The sequence below is a fragment of the Mytilus trossulus genome, unplaced genomic scaffold (assembly GCF_036588685.1).
Source record: "Mytilus trossulus isolate FHL-02 unplaced genomic scaffold, PNRI_Mtr1.1.1.hap1 h1tg000050l__unscaffolded, whole genome shotgun sequence".
In the NCBI taxonomy this organism is placed as follows: Eukaryota; Metazoa; Mollusca; class Bivalvia; order Mytilida; family Mytilidae; genus Mytilus; species Mytilus trossulus.
This window is the reverse complement of record NW_026963292.1, coordinates 2,358,266-2,373,647: the sequence shown is the minus strand read 5'-3', so window position 1 is coordinate 2,373,647 and position 15,382 is coordinate 2,358,266. Positions and strand designations below refer to the sequence as shown.

Below are 15,382 nucleotides of genomic sequence, written 5' to 3'. Positions count from 1 at the left end.
ACCATGAAAATGAGGTCAAGGTCAGATGACATCTGCCAGTTGGACATGTACACCTTACGGTCCTTCCATACACCGAATATACAAGCCCTATTGCTTATAGTATCTGAGATGTGGACTTGACCACCCAAACTTAACCTTGTTCACTGATCCATGAAATTAGGTCGAGGTCAAGTGAAAACTGTCAGACAGGCATGAGGACCTTGCAAGGTACGCACATACCAAATATAATTTTCCTATTACTCATAATAAGAGAGTTCAACATTACAAAAAAACTGAACTTTTTTTTCAAGTGGTCACTGAACCATGAAAATGAGGTCAAGGACATTGGACATGTGACTGACGGAAAGTTCGTAACATGAGGCATTTATATACAAAATATGAAGCATTTAGGTCTTCCACCTTCTAACATATAAAGCTTTTAAAACGTTAGCTAACGCCGCCGCCGCCTCCGGATCACTATCCCTATGTCGAACTTTCTGCAACAAAAGTTGCAGGCTCGACAAAAAATACTGATATTTGATTATGATTCAATATTTTTAATAAAAAGAGGACATGCTCATTGGAAGATCAAGGGGAGGGGGTTCAGGGGTTGGAACACCACTTTTTTTAACGGTCAATGCACAATGCATTTAAAAGGGAGCATATAGTTGAAACCCTCCCCCCCCCCCCCCCCCCCCCACCCCGCTTTACTCATGGTTGGGAAAATAGCAGAACTCTATAAAATTTAAATCGCTATTTTACCCAAGCCTTTATATTAAGTTCTTAAAACTTATAAATCAACGCTAGCCGTAGAATTTATAAAAAATAAATTCTAGCCGTAGAATTAGAAATCAATTCTAACTTGGCCGTAGAACTGTTCTATAAGTAGAACTGACCAATGATTTGGTCACTTCTAGCCAGAACTGTCTAGAACAGTTCTCCTGACAGATTTAATGAGATTTAATGAAGTGATCTCCACTGTACGTGTACATATTAAAGGTTATGGATATTGTTGTCAGTTAACAATAGAGATACATAAGTAAACTTGTCTTAGATATTAACCTGTCATTTTCTTCATTTATTTTTGTATGCGTTAATGTCATTGTTAAACTGGATATATGCATTTCTTACAAACAAAATACAAATGAAATGCTGAAAAGCACATTTATTATGTTTCAGTTACTGTTCTGCTAAAGAAATTACGATTAACACCTACGAAAAATGCCATACAGTTACTATTATCATCCCGAATTTTTCAACGGCAATTTTCAAAGCTCTCAGACATTACCAGCACATCGTTACGGTTCAAATAGGAATTAATGGTATAGAAAAACCTTGCAGCTGAGTAACTATTGACAAAAACATGAAAAAAATTTGAGAAAAATGACTGTACACATTTTACCTAAATCTGCCGTCGCCGTATTGGGATAGTCGTAATTCCATTTACGATTATCTCTTTAATACCAGTTATGTTTTCCTGTGCAGCGTGACCTTTCTCGCAAACATCTTGTGTCCGCAATACGCAAGTGCAAATGGAAAACCAAACGTAGACATCGTTCCGTCATCAAGATAAACTATAGCTTACTGTACCTGTTATACATCTGTTTACCTGAATATCTATGCTTCGCTGTTGATTGTTAAAAAAAGAGCGACAATTGTTAAATTTGACTTCAAAACACGACCATTAATTGGCAGCCATATTTTCACAACAACACTGACCGATTGAAATATTTTTTGACGATTATACGAAATGTATGCCAAACAAATGATAAATCGTGCGCAGAAGACTAATTGTATGATATATGTATGCATTGGTTCAATAATTGGATTAACATTATTTTTCACCGGTAACTCATTTCATATGACTCTAATAATGGAGAGAAAAACGTTTGCTGTGTTTAAGCTTTTGATATTGCCATTTGATAATTAGGGACTTTTAACTTTTCCTCGGATTTTAGTATTTTTGTGATTTTTCTTCACACGATAAACCAAGATGCATTACCCGACAGTATATATTTCATGATCTTCAAGTCATCATCTGTTATTTCACTAGCTATGTTTACTAAGCAAATATTTAGCTGGTAATCAAGACCAGGATGCTCAAATGTATACGTCCCAGTTTCGTCGATATCCATTGTATTTGAACCTAAAATAAAAAATACCGATACAAAAACAAGATAGTACTGAAATACATATTTTTATCGATAGTGTTGCATCTTTTGGGTTAACACATTTTGTCATGTGACCTCAATGAATAAAGAACTATCATTGAATGCGTTTTGCAGTAAGTAGGATTAGAAATAAAAACCACAGAAGAAACAAAAAAGATAACTATAGATGAATAAGCTCATCATTGATATAAAGACTTCAGTGTTGTCCGCCAGTTGTGTATATTGTCTGCATACGACTCCTCAGTGATAGTTGAATCAAAAGGTTTAAAAAGCTACAACGTACAGAGTAAACGAATAAACGAATTTCAAGTGTCGGTTAATCGATGCCACCTATAACCAAATGAACGTGGTATGTACTAAGTGTTTGAGAGACGCAAAAGTATAAATTATTACATTGCATTTTTCCAGGTGAAATGCTTTTATTCTAATTTGAGTTTTGTCAAACTCAAGAGTTGTCATTTAAAACAAATTTAAAAAAAAATTGGTTCTCAACATTCTATGGTAAAAGATGAAATGATATGCCAACTACTAATCAAAATATTAAACTTTTGACCGACAATGCCTTCAACAATGAATTAAAAGCTTTTCGTGGACTCAGTTGTGTTTAACTACGTTAGTATATTAGCATGGTGATATCTTAGTTTCATAACACTCATTGAAAAATGAACAGTGCAGTTATCCACGCATTACAATAGACATGTGAATATGATAACAATTATCAGCAGTATGCAAGACATTGTTGATATTTAACATGATTACTTTAAATGATAATATACAGTACTCGTTTACACATGTACACACTCTATACGCGATATTAGGCCATAACGTAACCTATCTCAAAAAACGTTTAACAAAATACCGAATTCAAACAGGGGAAGTCAAAATCAAACGTTTTCAATCAACCGAGTTTTTCTGTCTTGGTATATGCATTTTTTTAAATAAAAAGTTGGTTAAATATTGTTTTTAAGCCTGTAAACTTCCCAATTGTATACCAGTTGTTTATAGTTCCTCCGATTTTTTGACAAAAAGAGAAAAACATGGAAGCTGACATTGCTGAATCCGGTTGCATGTTTAATCCGCCTTATTTTGTATGTTTGTGTCTGTCCGCAGTAAGGCGCCCGTAGTTCTGTGTTTGTAGTTTGTTGCTGTGCTACATATTTGTTTTACTTTCATATTTTGTTCATGAATTAGGCCGTTATGTATCTCGTTTGAGTTGTTTTTTATTTGTCATTCCGGTGCTTTTTATAGCTGTCTATGCGGTATGGGATTTGCTTATGGTTAGAGGCCGTAAGATGACCTATAGTTGATATCTCATGTGTCATTTGGTCGCTTGTGAAGAGTTCTTCATTTGCAAGCATACCACATCGTCTTTTTTATATTTCTAATCATACGACAAAAATTATTATCCATTGCCAAAAATATCCTGCTGTTATAGAACTCATGGAAGTTGGACATGAATTCATGAATAAAATAAAACAAATAAAAACAGGTGACTAATACCAGAAAGTAAGTTTTTGTATGACTTCAAATCAGGGAACCATAACACATATTTCTGTCTCCTAAATATTACCCCTTCAAGCAAGAAGTTATTTATGAGACATTCCAATTTTTTATTTCTTTTTTAAATATAATTGCACGTGATTGTTGTAACCCTCATTTTAAACCGATCTGTCGATGTGATGAAAATGTCTGAACAGACTTTATATCATATAATACGACTTTTATTTGGTTTGTATGCGTGTTAACTGTTTAAGAAACAAAATTTCTTACCTTTGATTTCAAAATATCAAAAGAAACCTTTGAAATGACGGAAATTGGATTCGATATGAAGGTGTGTGGTGGTTTACAAGATATTAAATGATATTAACCTGTGTCGTGTATCAGTAACAAATAAGTGCATAGTGATTTTCAGATAATCAACTTGTTTATATATAGATACATAATCAGCAATGATCAGTAAGAACTTAACTAAGCATATTTACATTAAATTAATGTGGGTCATTTCCTTGTATTGTAGTTTTGGTTACACGCCATTATTCCGGCAGCCCATTATTCCGACAGCCCATTGGTCCGACAACCCATTACTCCGACAACTCACAAGTCCGACACTTATCAAGTCGAGTATCAGGAAAAATAAATGTGTGTTTATAGATATAGGAAGATGTGGTGTGAGTGCCAATGAGACATCTCTCCATCCAAATAACAATTTAAAAAGTAAACCATTATAGGTCAATGTACGGCCTACAACACGGAGCCTTGGCTTACACCGAACACCGAACTGTCTGTGTTATTAGTTTATGTAATAACATATTTTAAGAAATAACTCCGTATATATTACATAAGACTAAGGTAGTTCCGATACTTTTTATATACTCAACTCAAAATCTGTATATAGAATAGAACAGAAAAGAATATTTAATTTTCCAAAAAAACAGGGTCTATAAAGAGCATATAAATCAAGACCAACCAGTGATAGTGCGAGCTACTGGTGATACCCACGCCGGTAAACAGAAAGTTGTTGAGTCTGAAATTGCATCACAAGATAAAGCCGACTTCAATAAACCCTGAAACCAAATTTCAGAAATCCTTATAATGTTGTTTATAAAAAAGATGCAACGAAAATATTCACGGGACGGACGGACGAACTGACGGATGGACGGACGGACAGAGGTATGCTTGGGTCAACATTAAGACAATACAATACTTATATATACTAGTTATCTTTATTTCACCATAAGCCTCAGTCACAATCGGAGCCAAAACAAAATAGGAAAAATAGAACTAACATATTGATATCAAACAACAGTCAGTATCAACACCTGCATGTACTACATACACAATTCAAATGAACTAACAAAAAAATCATCATTTTTCTTGTGTTAACATCGAAGATTAATGAGTCATTTTTATCTAACTTTATCTAACTTTTTAAAGTTCTGACAACTGCTAGAAATTAATATGCTGAAAGAGCTCATCACTTATTATGAAAGGAGCATTCGATTGAAAAATGACGCTCATCATCAACTTTATCAGCTGTACAATACGGTTTTTTTTAGTATCTGGCATTTCCAATTCCTAATTTAATGGGTTCTTAATTAACATTTGAACTACATTTCTTAAAATCAATTATATCTAAATATTGTTATCCTTGAAACAATCTTTAAATGAAAAATAAGTGCCAAATATGCCACAAAACACATAATGCACTAAGTTTTTATAATTTTAGATAATTTGACAAAGACACAAGCGTGACAAGAATGTCACACAATGTCCTAGAATTTTTACTAGTTGTTATTGGCTTTTATACTGCACTCGTTCTATTTAAGCATTCACATTGCTTTGACTGTATGTTTCTTTGTCATATACAGTCACTGACCTGATATCACTTTTCCTTAAAATATTTAAATTGAAGTTGCCGAAATGTTCATGTCCGTCATATTTGTTTTTCGTAATAAGTTTTGTTGTAAATCATAAGTCCTGCATCTCCCCCAACCATTATAAATGAGGCATATTTTTCTAGATTTTAAAATAAGCTCGGGATATAAAATTAGTATCCCTACAAATATATTGAGTGTTATATCTAAGACTATGTCTGATCTATCGCTATTGTTAGTGATTTGTAGTTGTCTCCGTATTTTGTGGATTTACTTCCCCGAACATGATACCGTATTCATAATTGGAATTGCTCATCTTTTCTGAGCACACATTTCGTCCAATTTGTCATCTTTTTTTTAAGGATCTGGGTATGTATATGATTCTGTTTTTCTCATTTTGCCTGATGTCACATTAGTACGGAAGCCGATAAGGGCCATTCAAAAAAAATATTTTATGTCGTAATTACGACATAGCATGTCGTAATTTCGACATAAGATGTCGTTATTACGACATCGCTATGTCGTAATTTCGACATAACATGTCGTTATAACGACATCGCTATGTCGTAATTTCGACATATCATGTCGTAATAACGACATCACTATGTCGTTATAACGACATCGCTATGTCGTAATAACGACATCGCTATATATAAAAGAATATGTATTATGATTGCCAAGAGACTAAATGACACAGATATTAACAACTATACGTCATCATAATGCCCCCAATAATTAGAAAAGCCCCCGCATAGTCAGCTATAAAAGAGGGAGGAAAGATACCAGAGGGAGAGTCCCCGAAATGCTGTGTTGCAGACAGTGTTATAATTCAATTATTAGCTCCCTTGGTAAAACTCTAAATTTCATATTGAATGCATTTTATTGTTAGATAATTTACATGAAGCTTAATAAGTATATATTTGTTAATTGCATAGCTTTTGTTATTTGAATTCATTGGTTAAAGATATTTATTTATATTGTTAAGTTTAATATTTGCATCGTCTTTGGATACCTTCTTTGAATACCTTCAGTGAGAAACTTATATATTTTATTAAAAACTAATTGAGGTGTATAAATTAACTGTTGTCAAATGGCTATACAGACAGATTAGGTAGATACTACTATGTGAATATGCGAGCCTAACTAGACAGCTAAGCATCCCATCTCCCTCAAAATAAGTGCATACTACATGGCTTCTAATGCTATTTTTAAACGTTGGGCACGATATTCCCACAACACGTTTCACTTAAAATGCGACGTCGAAGAGGGTCTTTGCTTTCGATTAATTTTTGCAAGTTTTATTCGGTTTTTTATATTGTTGGTTGATTCTGGTTCTGTTTGTTTTGTGATGTCATTTTATCAAAAAATTTCCTCGAGTTGTGGAAATCGATATAATAATGTTTACCCTTTAAGTTATTTCAACTTAAAATGCAGTACTGTCGCAAGTAATGTAGGAAGGAAAGATGGGACGGAAGTACATGTATACGTTTCTCATATTTTTTTTTATCATAGGATGTTTAACTTTCAAGTTGCATATCATCTGTCATTGTAAAATTTCTATACCTTAATTCATCCCCAATACAAATATATCTGACACTCTGCAAGTAAATCGAACATTTTTACCCTTGGTTAAATTTGAATAGAATTGTAATTTCCCTGACACATAAGTTGTCGAAATACACCCCTTCTATTACTTGAACCTTGGCTTGGGAATTATTTTCCAAGTCATCTTCAGATATATACATTTTAAAATACAGTAATCTACTCCTGGGTCGTCCGCGAAAACGGCAAACAAAAATATAATCCCGTTTTTTTTTTAATTCGATGAAACGGTTTTCGTTGCAGTTTGGGATTCATCTTTCAATTACCTCCATTTCATGCACAAGTTTATATTGACGAAAAGTTCCGGCTTCGCTAGTACAGGAATTACTTTCATCACGAAATAGCAGGACAAATCACGAAGTAAAACATTCCGTGAAAACGTCACGCACGATGTTCCTACAACCCCAATGATTTAAAACAGAATCTTTGAAATTTCCTCCGCAAAACAAAATAAAATGTTAATTAACGCTAACCACTATAAAACTAATTCAGTATATGTTTTCCTTTATGTTCTTATAGCTCTTGGTCATATGCTTAGTAATATCTAGTATATTTGAGGAGTAAAACAACAAAGCTATATGAAAAAAATGGATGTCCAACGTTACATTTTTGAACAACTGTTTTATCTCTTATGTATAGTGATCCTGTTTCTTATTCTCTGATCTTCCCAAAACTTGACAGAAGCAACGAAGTGTGTCAGTTCTTGGTTAAATTAAAGCCGTTCTTTTGTCGAATTTTGTTTGACTCGGTGGCTCCATATTAAGCTGGGATAAGAAAAATGTCCAATGACGTTTTTCGTTGACTGAACGGCTAAAAGGTAGTTTTATAAGTAGACATAGCTAAAAATGTCTAATAAATGTGAGATAATTATAACATCTCCCGAAAGAACAAACATTTGCCTCATTGTTCGTGAGTTTAAAAATAGTAGATTCTATAAAACCATCTCTACACAGTCGTTTTTCAAGCGGTAGCCATTTTGTCCAAGTTGATATTTCATTTGTCCAAGCAATTAATGCGGGTTTCTTACCTGATATTTCAATAAGTATTTTATAATTTACCAAAGCAAAATTTAGATACACAAAAAGAACATAAAGTCTAGATTCTTTTTTTATTAACTGCATGTTTGGGTCTTACAAGCATAAAATGCTACGAAACATAACAAAACGGTAGCCATTTTGTCCCAACGTCGAAAAACGTCGAAAAAACATACAAACGCTTTTTTGGTCGACGTTACATGTGCAAACTTTTTTCTATTGTATATTCCCGATACTTAAAACGAATCGTTTGGTGGAATTTAAAAAATAATTGCTGGTTGTCGAAAAAACCCACGGTGCATGTTGTGCATGAAACGGAGGTAAATGAAAGACTCTTCGGAAACAGCGACAAAAACAGTTTCATTGAGTTGATGCAACCCCGTATTATACGGACGATTCAGGAGAAGATTAGTACATTTTGAAAGAAGGCAACTTCAAATGACTGGGAAAATATTTTCAACATTGGGTTATGATAATTTATTTAATGGTTGTATTGCGACAAGTTATGTGTCAAGCAATTTTTTAATACAGATCAATTCAAATTAATCAAGGGTAAACATGTTTTTATTTACGTGCAGAGTGTCGGATATATAAATATATATTTGTATAAGGGTTGAATCAAGATATGAAAAATTTACATGACATATGATATTCACCATGCAATCTTAGCAGTCTGCGAGTGAAGTTTTGTTATAATTCATTTATTGAAAACCGTATACTTTTGTCCCATTTTCCCTTCCTTCAAGTTCATTACTTACGACAATACAACATTTTAAGGTTAATTATGTGTAATTATTTAATCGATTTCAACAACTTGATATAAATAAATTCATGGTAAATAAACATCACAAATTTAATAGAGACAGATTTAGAATCAACCAACTACACGAAAAATCCAAACGAAACTTGCAAACTGAATAAACGTGCGTCAAAAGTTTCAGAAAACTCTCTTTGACGTCGTGGTGGTGTAACGTCTTGTTGTAGGAACATCGTGCACAACGTTTGAACTGGTATTAAGTGTTTTGATATTGGTGATTGCACCTAACTGAAGTGACGACTTTAAATGATCTATTTCGGAGTACTTCCGTAACATAAATTTCAATTTATTTTACAAAATGGGATTTTCCCACCATTTCCAAATTCTTTTAAATAAATCGTTAAAAGCTATACAATTAATAAAAATTGCAAAATTTAACCTTTTTCGAACCTATTTCCCCGGGCGGAGTCTTTAGCAACATACACTATTTTTTTCCCGGCAGCAATCATTAACATCTTTTTCCAAATTTCATAACACGATTTGTTTTAATTATCATAAATATTTAATTGAAACTTTAGCACATTTAACGTCGGAAATTAGCATCTTTGGGATTTTAGACGTTTTCAGACATTTGGAAAAATTGGCTTCCGTTTTGTAATGTATGGAATCATTTTATTCCTTTAAGACCCAAATATGTAGTTAATAAGGAAAGAATCTTGGCATTTTTTACTCTTCGTATATTTAACTTTTGTTTTGATCAATTATAAAAAAAAAAATACGCCTTAAACTGCTTTGAAAAATGAAATATCAACTTGGACAAAATGGCTACCGTTTGAAAAACGACTGTGTAGTCAGAAGATTTTATTGAATCAGCAATATCTGAACTCACATGAGGCAAATATTTGTACTTTTGTTAGATATTATTATTGTCTTACTATTCTTATTCATTTTCTACTATAATATGCAGTCGAGTTAAATGAAATTTGGTAAAATAACGGCTATAACGCCACAAAGAACCGACACATGTCGTTGTTCCTGTCAAGAATCAAGAAGATCAGAGAATAAGAAATAGGATTACTATACATAAGAGTTAAAACAGTTTTTCATAAATGTAACGTTAGATGGGGACATCCGTTTTTTTCACATAGCTTTCTTTTTTTAATCCTCAAATAAACCAGATATTACTTAGGAGATGATCAAGAGCTGTCAAAACAAAATTCAAAACATATATTGCATTTGCTTTAATATTGGTTCGTGTTTTCTAACATTTTTATTTTGTTTTGAGGATGAAATTTCGAAGATTCTGTTTTAAATACTAGGGGTTGTAGGAACATCGCGCGTGCCCAACGTTTGAAAGTAGAAATAGAGCTATCAATACTTCAAAACACCCTTATACCAAGAAGCCATGTAGTTTGCGCTAATTAAAAGGGAGATGGAAAGCTTGGCTTGACTTGGTTGTACAATTTCAGTCCTCTATAAATAATTCCACATTTCATTCTTCCAACATGTGTGACAGCATAGCTAATCTACGACCGGTAACTTGTTAATCTAAACGACTTTGTTTGACTGTACAGCCCTAGCACAATGGGCCAAGCGAATCGAAAATGGTATCTATAACATATATAAGTTTCTCACTGAAGGTATCCAAAGAAGGTAACCAAAGATTTTGCGACGATGCAAATATTAAACTTGTGTCAATATAAATAAATATCTTCAACCAATGAATTCAAATAGCAAAAGCTATGCAATTAACAAATATATACTTATTAAGCTTCATGTAAATTATTTAACAATATAATACATTAAATATGAAATTTGGAGTTTTACCAAGGGAGCTAATAATTGAATAACACTGTCTGCCACACAGCATTTCGGGGACTCTCCCTCTGGTAGCTTTCTTCCCTCTTTTATAGCTGACCATGCGGGGGCTTTTATAATTATCGGGGACATTATGATGACGTATAATTGTTAATTTCTTTGTCATTTAGTCTCTTGCCAATCATAATACATATTCTTTCAAATATAGCTCGTTATTACGACATAGCTATGTCGTTAAAACGACATAGTGATGTCGTTATGACGACATGATATGTCGAAATTACGACATAGCGATGTCGTTATTACGACATGATATGTCGAAATTACGACATAGCGATGTCGTTATAACGACATGTTATGTCGAAATTACGACATAGCGATGTCGTAATAACGACATGTTATGTCGAAATTACGACATGCTATGTCGTAATAACGACATAAAATATTTTTTTTGAATGGCCCTTATCGGCTTCCGTACATTAGTTCCTTATTTCTACGACAAAATCTATTTAAATAAAACTCAGATGAGTGACACAAGGGGTAGCAAGTGTTGCGTCCAAAGAGGGCGGGTAGTGTAATCCAACTACGATATATTTATTAATGTAACTTATTGTGGTGAAACTTCACTCCCCTGATACGTGAAAGGGGGAAACCGAAGATCTAGTGAAAGGTAAATCAAGACATAAAAAAAAAAACAAGCGAACTAGAACAGCACAGACTGACAGTTGACATACAAACGATGAAATATGAACAAATAAAATATTATACCCAGACACGTAAAACCAAAGAGGGTCGAAGGTAAGGACTGAGCAGTTGCAATTAGCATTGTCAACTCCAATATGAGAAAACCATCCCGCATGGAAAGAATAATAGGATTCAAAACGGACAACCCCAAATTTTAAAGAGATCAAAGTTGATCTTTTTAAAGAAAATTTACCAATACACACAAGACAGATGCATTGTCGGAATTATGGGCTGTCGGAGTAATAGGTTGTCGGAATAGTGGGCTGTCAGAGTAATGGGCTGTCGGAATAATGGGCTGTCGGAGTAATGGGATGTCGGAATAATGGTTGTCGGACTAATGGGATGTCACCGTAGTGGTACATTTAAAATACCTGAATGTTCAAGGTTTCTGTTGCATGCTTAATAATTCTGATAAAAAATATTTCACAATTAAACAAATCATACATTTCCTCAGTATTTTGCTATGTGTAGTTTTCACAATCAATGTACTCAAGAAACAAGAGATGTAGACTACGTGAGGTGTAGTAAAACAAGTTGTGAAACCAAAATGAAAACAAATATAGAGAGAGATCGAGAGCGAGATATCTGTACGTTTACAAAAACTCATATAAGATACAAGGCTTATTACTGTGTACTCTAGACGCGTGCAACTATCTCGATCAGCAGTGACACTCAAATATAAAAACTCAAAAGCGAAATAGTGTACGAAGTATAACTACTTATTGTCAATAATACAACAGGATCAGGAGTTATCAACGAGCAAATAAAACATGCTTGACATGTACTAATCAGTGCACCAGAAATGATTATCTTTTGATTTATTCAACCGAATTGATTGTTGTCTTAAGTGTACATGAACTACACTCAGTCTGATGATCAAATGTACATGCACTGACCCATATGTAACATTTGTATAAAGCAAAAAAGTGTTCTTAGGATTTTTCCTGTTTGATTTGGTCAGCAACAGTCACATACTATGAACTATACACATATCTGCCCTTCTCGCCTACCAATATTATTAGATTACTCATTTGTATCTCTCTGTTTGTTTTTCAATGGCCCTTGAAACGTGAATTCGCAATTTGTTTGAAATGATTTCCAGGTCAATTGGAGATTCATATAGTCCTTGTCCATAGTGTTTCCAACGTTTATAACGTCTGCCATTATAATATTGAGGCTTCTAATTTCTAGTTTGAGACATTTCTCATAGATGATTGCGGTCTTATCATATTCAACAAATTCTTGTAAAAAATCTCAATATTGAACTACTACTACTTTAACTTCTTTTCAGCAGAAACATTGGAACTTTAAAATAGTGTCCTTTGGTCTAAATGGCATATTATTCCATGAAGATTTAACACAGTTATTGTTTTCTAACTACTTGTAAACAATGACTGAACCTACTTGTTAACACCGCCGATAACGATAGAATGTAAGAGGCAAGGTTCGTTCTCATGTGCCAGAATGAATGTTTAAAATTCGTAAAAGAATAGGAAAAGCGATTAAGGTGTATTGGTCGGACCAAGAATACGACATGAGAAAGAGTTTTTCGTACGAAAAGACACGGATAAAAAGGGCATCAGACATGTATTTTGAGTCTCTCTTAGAATGTATGTAACACCAAGGTCGGCTATAGTATACATGTAGAAATATGACCTCTAGTAGAATCCTTCACCAAGAAGAGCGTCAGTTTGGCTGCGCGGGATGTATTAATTCAAATCTATATATGTTTGTGGTATATTGCAATGTTCAAGTGTTGTCCTCAACAATGCTGAATGCTCAAATATCCCAGTGGCAGTCCAAATTAAATCCGCCTTTTATTTTAGTTGACCCGAACAATTTAATTATTGTCTTTCTTGGAAGACTGATACGTTGTAGAGGTTGCAGTCTTGTAATTGACTGCTCCATAGGCTTACATGCTAAACTGCTGATCTTTCAAAAAAATTGAGTTCAGAAAAAAATGCACTATTTTGTTTCCCTCCATGTTTTGACATGCACCGGAAATTGGAGTTGTAATACATGACTGGTACCTAGAAACCAGCCTTTTCCGTTCATTAGTTATTTGTTCTCGTCCTTCACATAAATTTAATATTTGATACAGGACGTTAAAAAGATAATAAAACTGCAAACCTCTAGAATTCAGCGACTCATTGTCCAAATTGAAACTATGACTGAAAGTTTTTGTTCTTACCGGTGTGCTTATGAAAGTGTGCAGAAATGAACAAATACCCATTTTTTAAAACTATACAGACATAACACTAGGGCTGTAATAGATTAATTGCTAAAATTGGAGCTCTGTCTCTTTAATTGTTTTTTTATCATAAAGTGCGAGTTTCATAGAATTTGAAGGAAACGAAAATGAAACAAGCGGAAAAACGGAAAAAACAGACGGGCTGGCGGATTGAAAGTTAGACGGACGAACAGTGAAGATAGTGAAACACTAAATGCCCTATTACCTACGATGAGGGTATAAAAACACAGCCCGGGTGTGGCACGTCTTTTTAACATACCCACAACAAAAAGGCACTAAGTAGAGAGCTAAGAGAACTCACAATTACTGACAGCTAGTTCAAAGACAATTTCAACTACTACATGTAGTAATAAAAAATAATGTTACTAAGACTAGAACGTTTGCAACTTGTATAGGTCAATTTCAATACACATTGGCAATAATGACAGCCTTTATATGTAGATTCCAAGTTTTATCATCGCTTTGAACTTGTAGTTCACAACAAATTAATATAATGAGATATAATAACAGAACAGCATTTAGTTCATTGACGAAAACAATGACTTGGCTTCCATCCTATTTCAATAGAGACAAATATAAAGTAACAATTTTAAATTACATTATTTTGATATATCTATAAGCACATCAGTGCATATATAGTATATAATTACGCATTTAAATTAATAATAGTTGATCTAACATAGTATGTTTATTTTTTGCGACAAGTATAGCAACGTTCACTTTACAAGAATAAGAAACATACATTATTGTAGATATGAATAACATTGAAAAACAGATTATTTTTCATTTCATTTCTGCATTACTGTTTTAAAAGACTTAATCTCGTCAATTACAGTTGAATAAAAACAATATCATATAAAAAAGAATTAAAAAAGAGAGAAAGCTATGAATTTAAATGGTAAAATATTGGTTTTATCCGAGATTTGTTTATAGTTATCACAACAGAACTGTACTCAAACCCCTTTAAAACCAATTTAAAAAAATGGCAATAAAACCTTTTAAAATAAATATTTGTAAGTTTTAGATATCAAGGCAGTAACAATTACTTAGTTTTTCAGGACGGTTTACGTTCACCATCATATCATGTAAGCATAACATATTCAAAGAAGAAGACAAACACTATAACAGAAAAGACAAACATAGTCTTGTCTTGGTATCAGATTGCAAATATCAATTCATTTGAACAAATAAAAAAATGTATAGTACTGCTCCTAGAAACATGTATCCTTAATGATCACGACATGTCATCTTCATTAATTTAGAGTTTCAATATTGAACCCATGCAACTTGTAATTCCTTTCCAGCAGATATTTGATTATTTGAGTAGTATCTGACTAAGCATACAATAAACTTAAACAATTCAGCACAATGTTTTGAGTAGTTTTTGAATATCAGGTCTAACATTGACACCATGAAACTTCCATTCCAATGCGCTAAAATCTGCTACTTCTATTAATTCTTTCTGGTAATCCTTGTGGTCTTCTGTTTCTTTCGTTCTAAAAAAAAGAATGTTTAAAAGCATTGTCAGAAATATATTCTCAAATTTTATAGTGTAGTAACAATATACTAATAAAGTGGCGAAAACAAGAACAACTTTACAGACTGTCTCCAATAGGCAGGACAAAATCAACAAAGTTTACAATTTCGGACCA

At 33.2% G+C, this 15,382-nt stretch overlaps 1 protein-coding gene across 11 annotated transcripts in view; it reads right to left on the bottom strand.

The window, feature by feature from the left end:
• Nucleotides 1-14,403: 14,403 nt before the first annotated feature.
• Nucleotides 14,404-15,382, bottom strand: part of LOC134699294 (uncharacterized) — a 52,947-nt gene continuing 51,968 nt past the window's right edge. For 4 of the 11 annotated variants that reach the window (XM_063560898.1, XM_063560897.1, XM_063560901.1 and 1 more), the window contains one exon: nt 14,407-15,226. In XM_063560898.1, coding sequence (XP_063416968.1) covers nt 15,091-15,226 — 136 coding nt within the window. In that variant the 3' untranslated portion in view covers nt 14,407-15,090. Of the gene's footprint in view, nt 15,227-15,382 lie in introns of all 11 variants that reach the window. The other 7 variants (XM_063560895.1, XM_063560899.1, XM_063560893.1 and 4 more) reach the window with 4 other exon arrangements.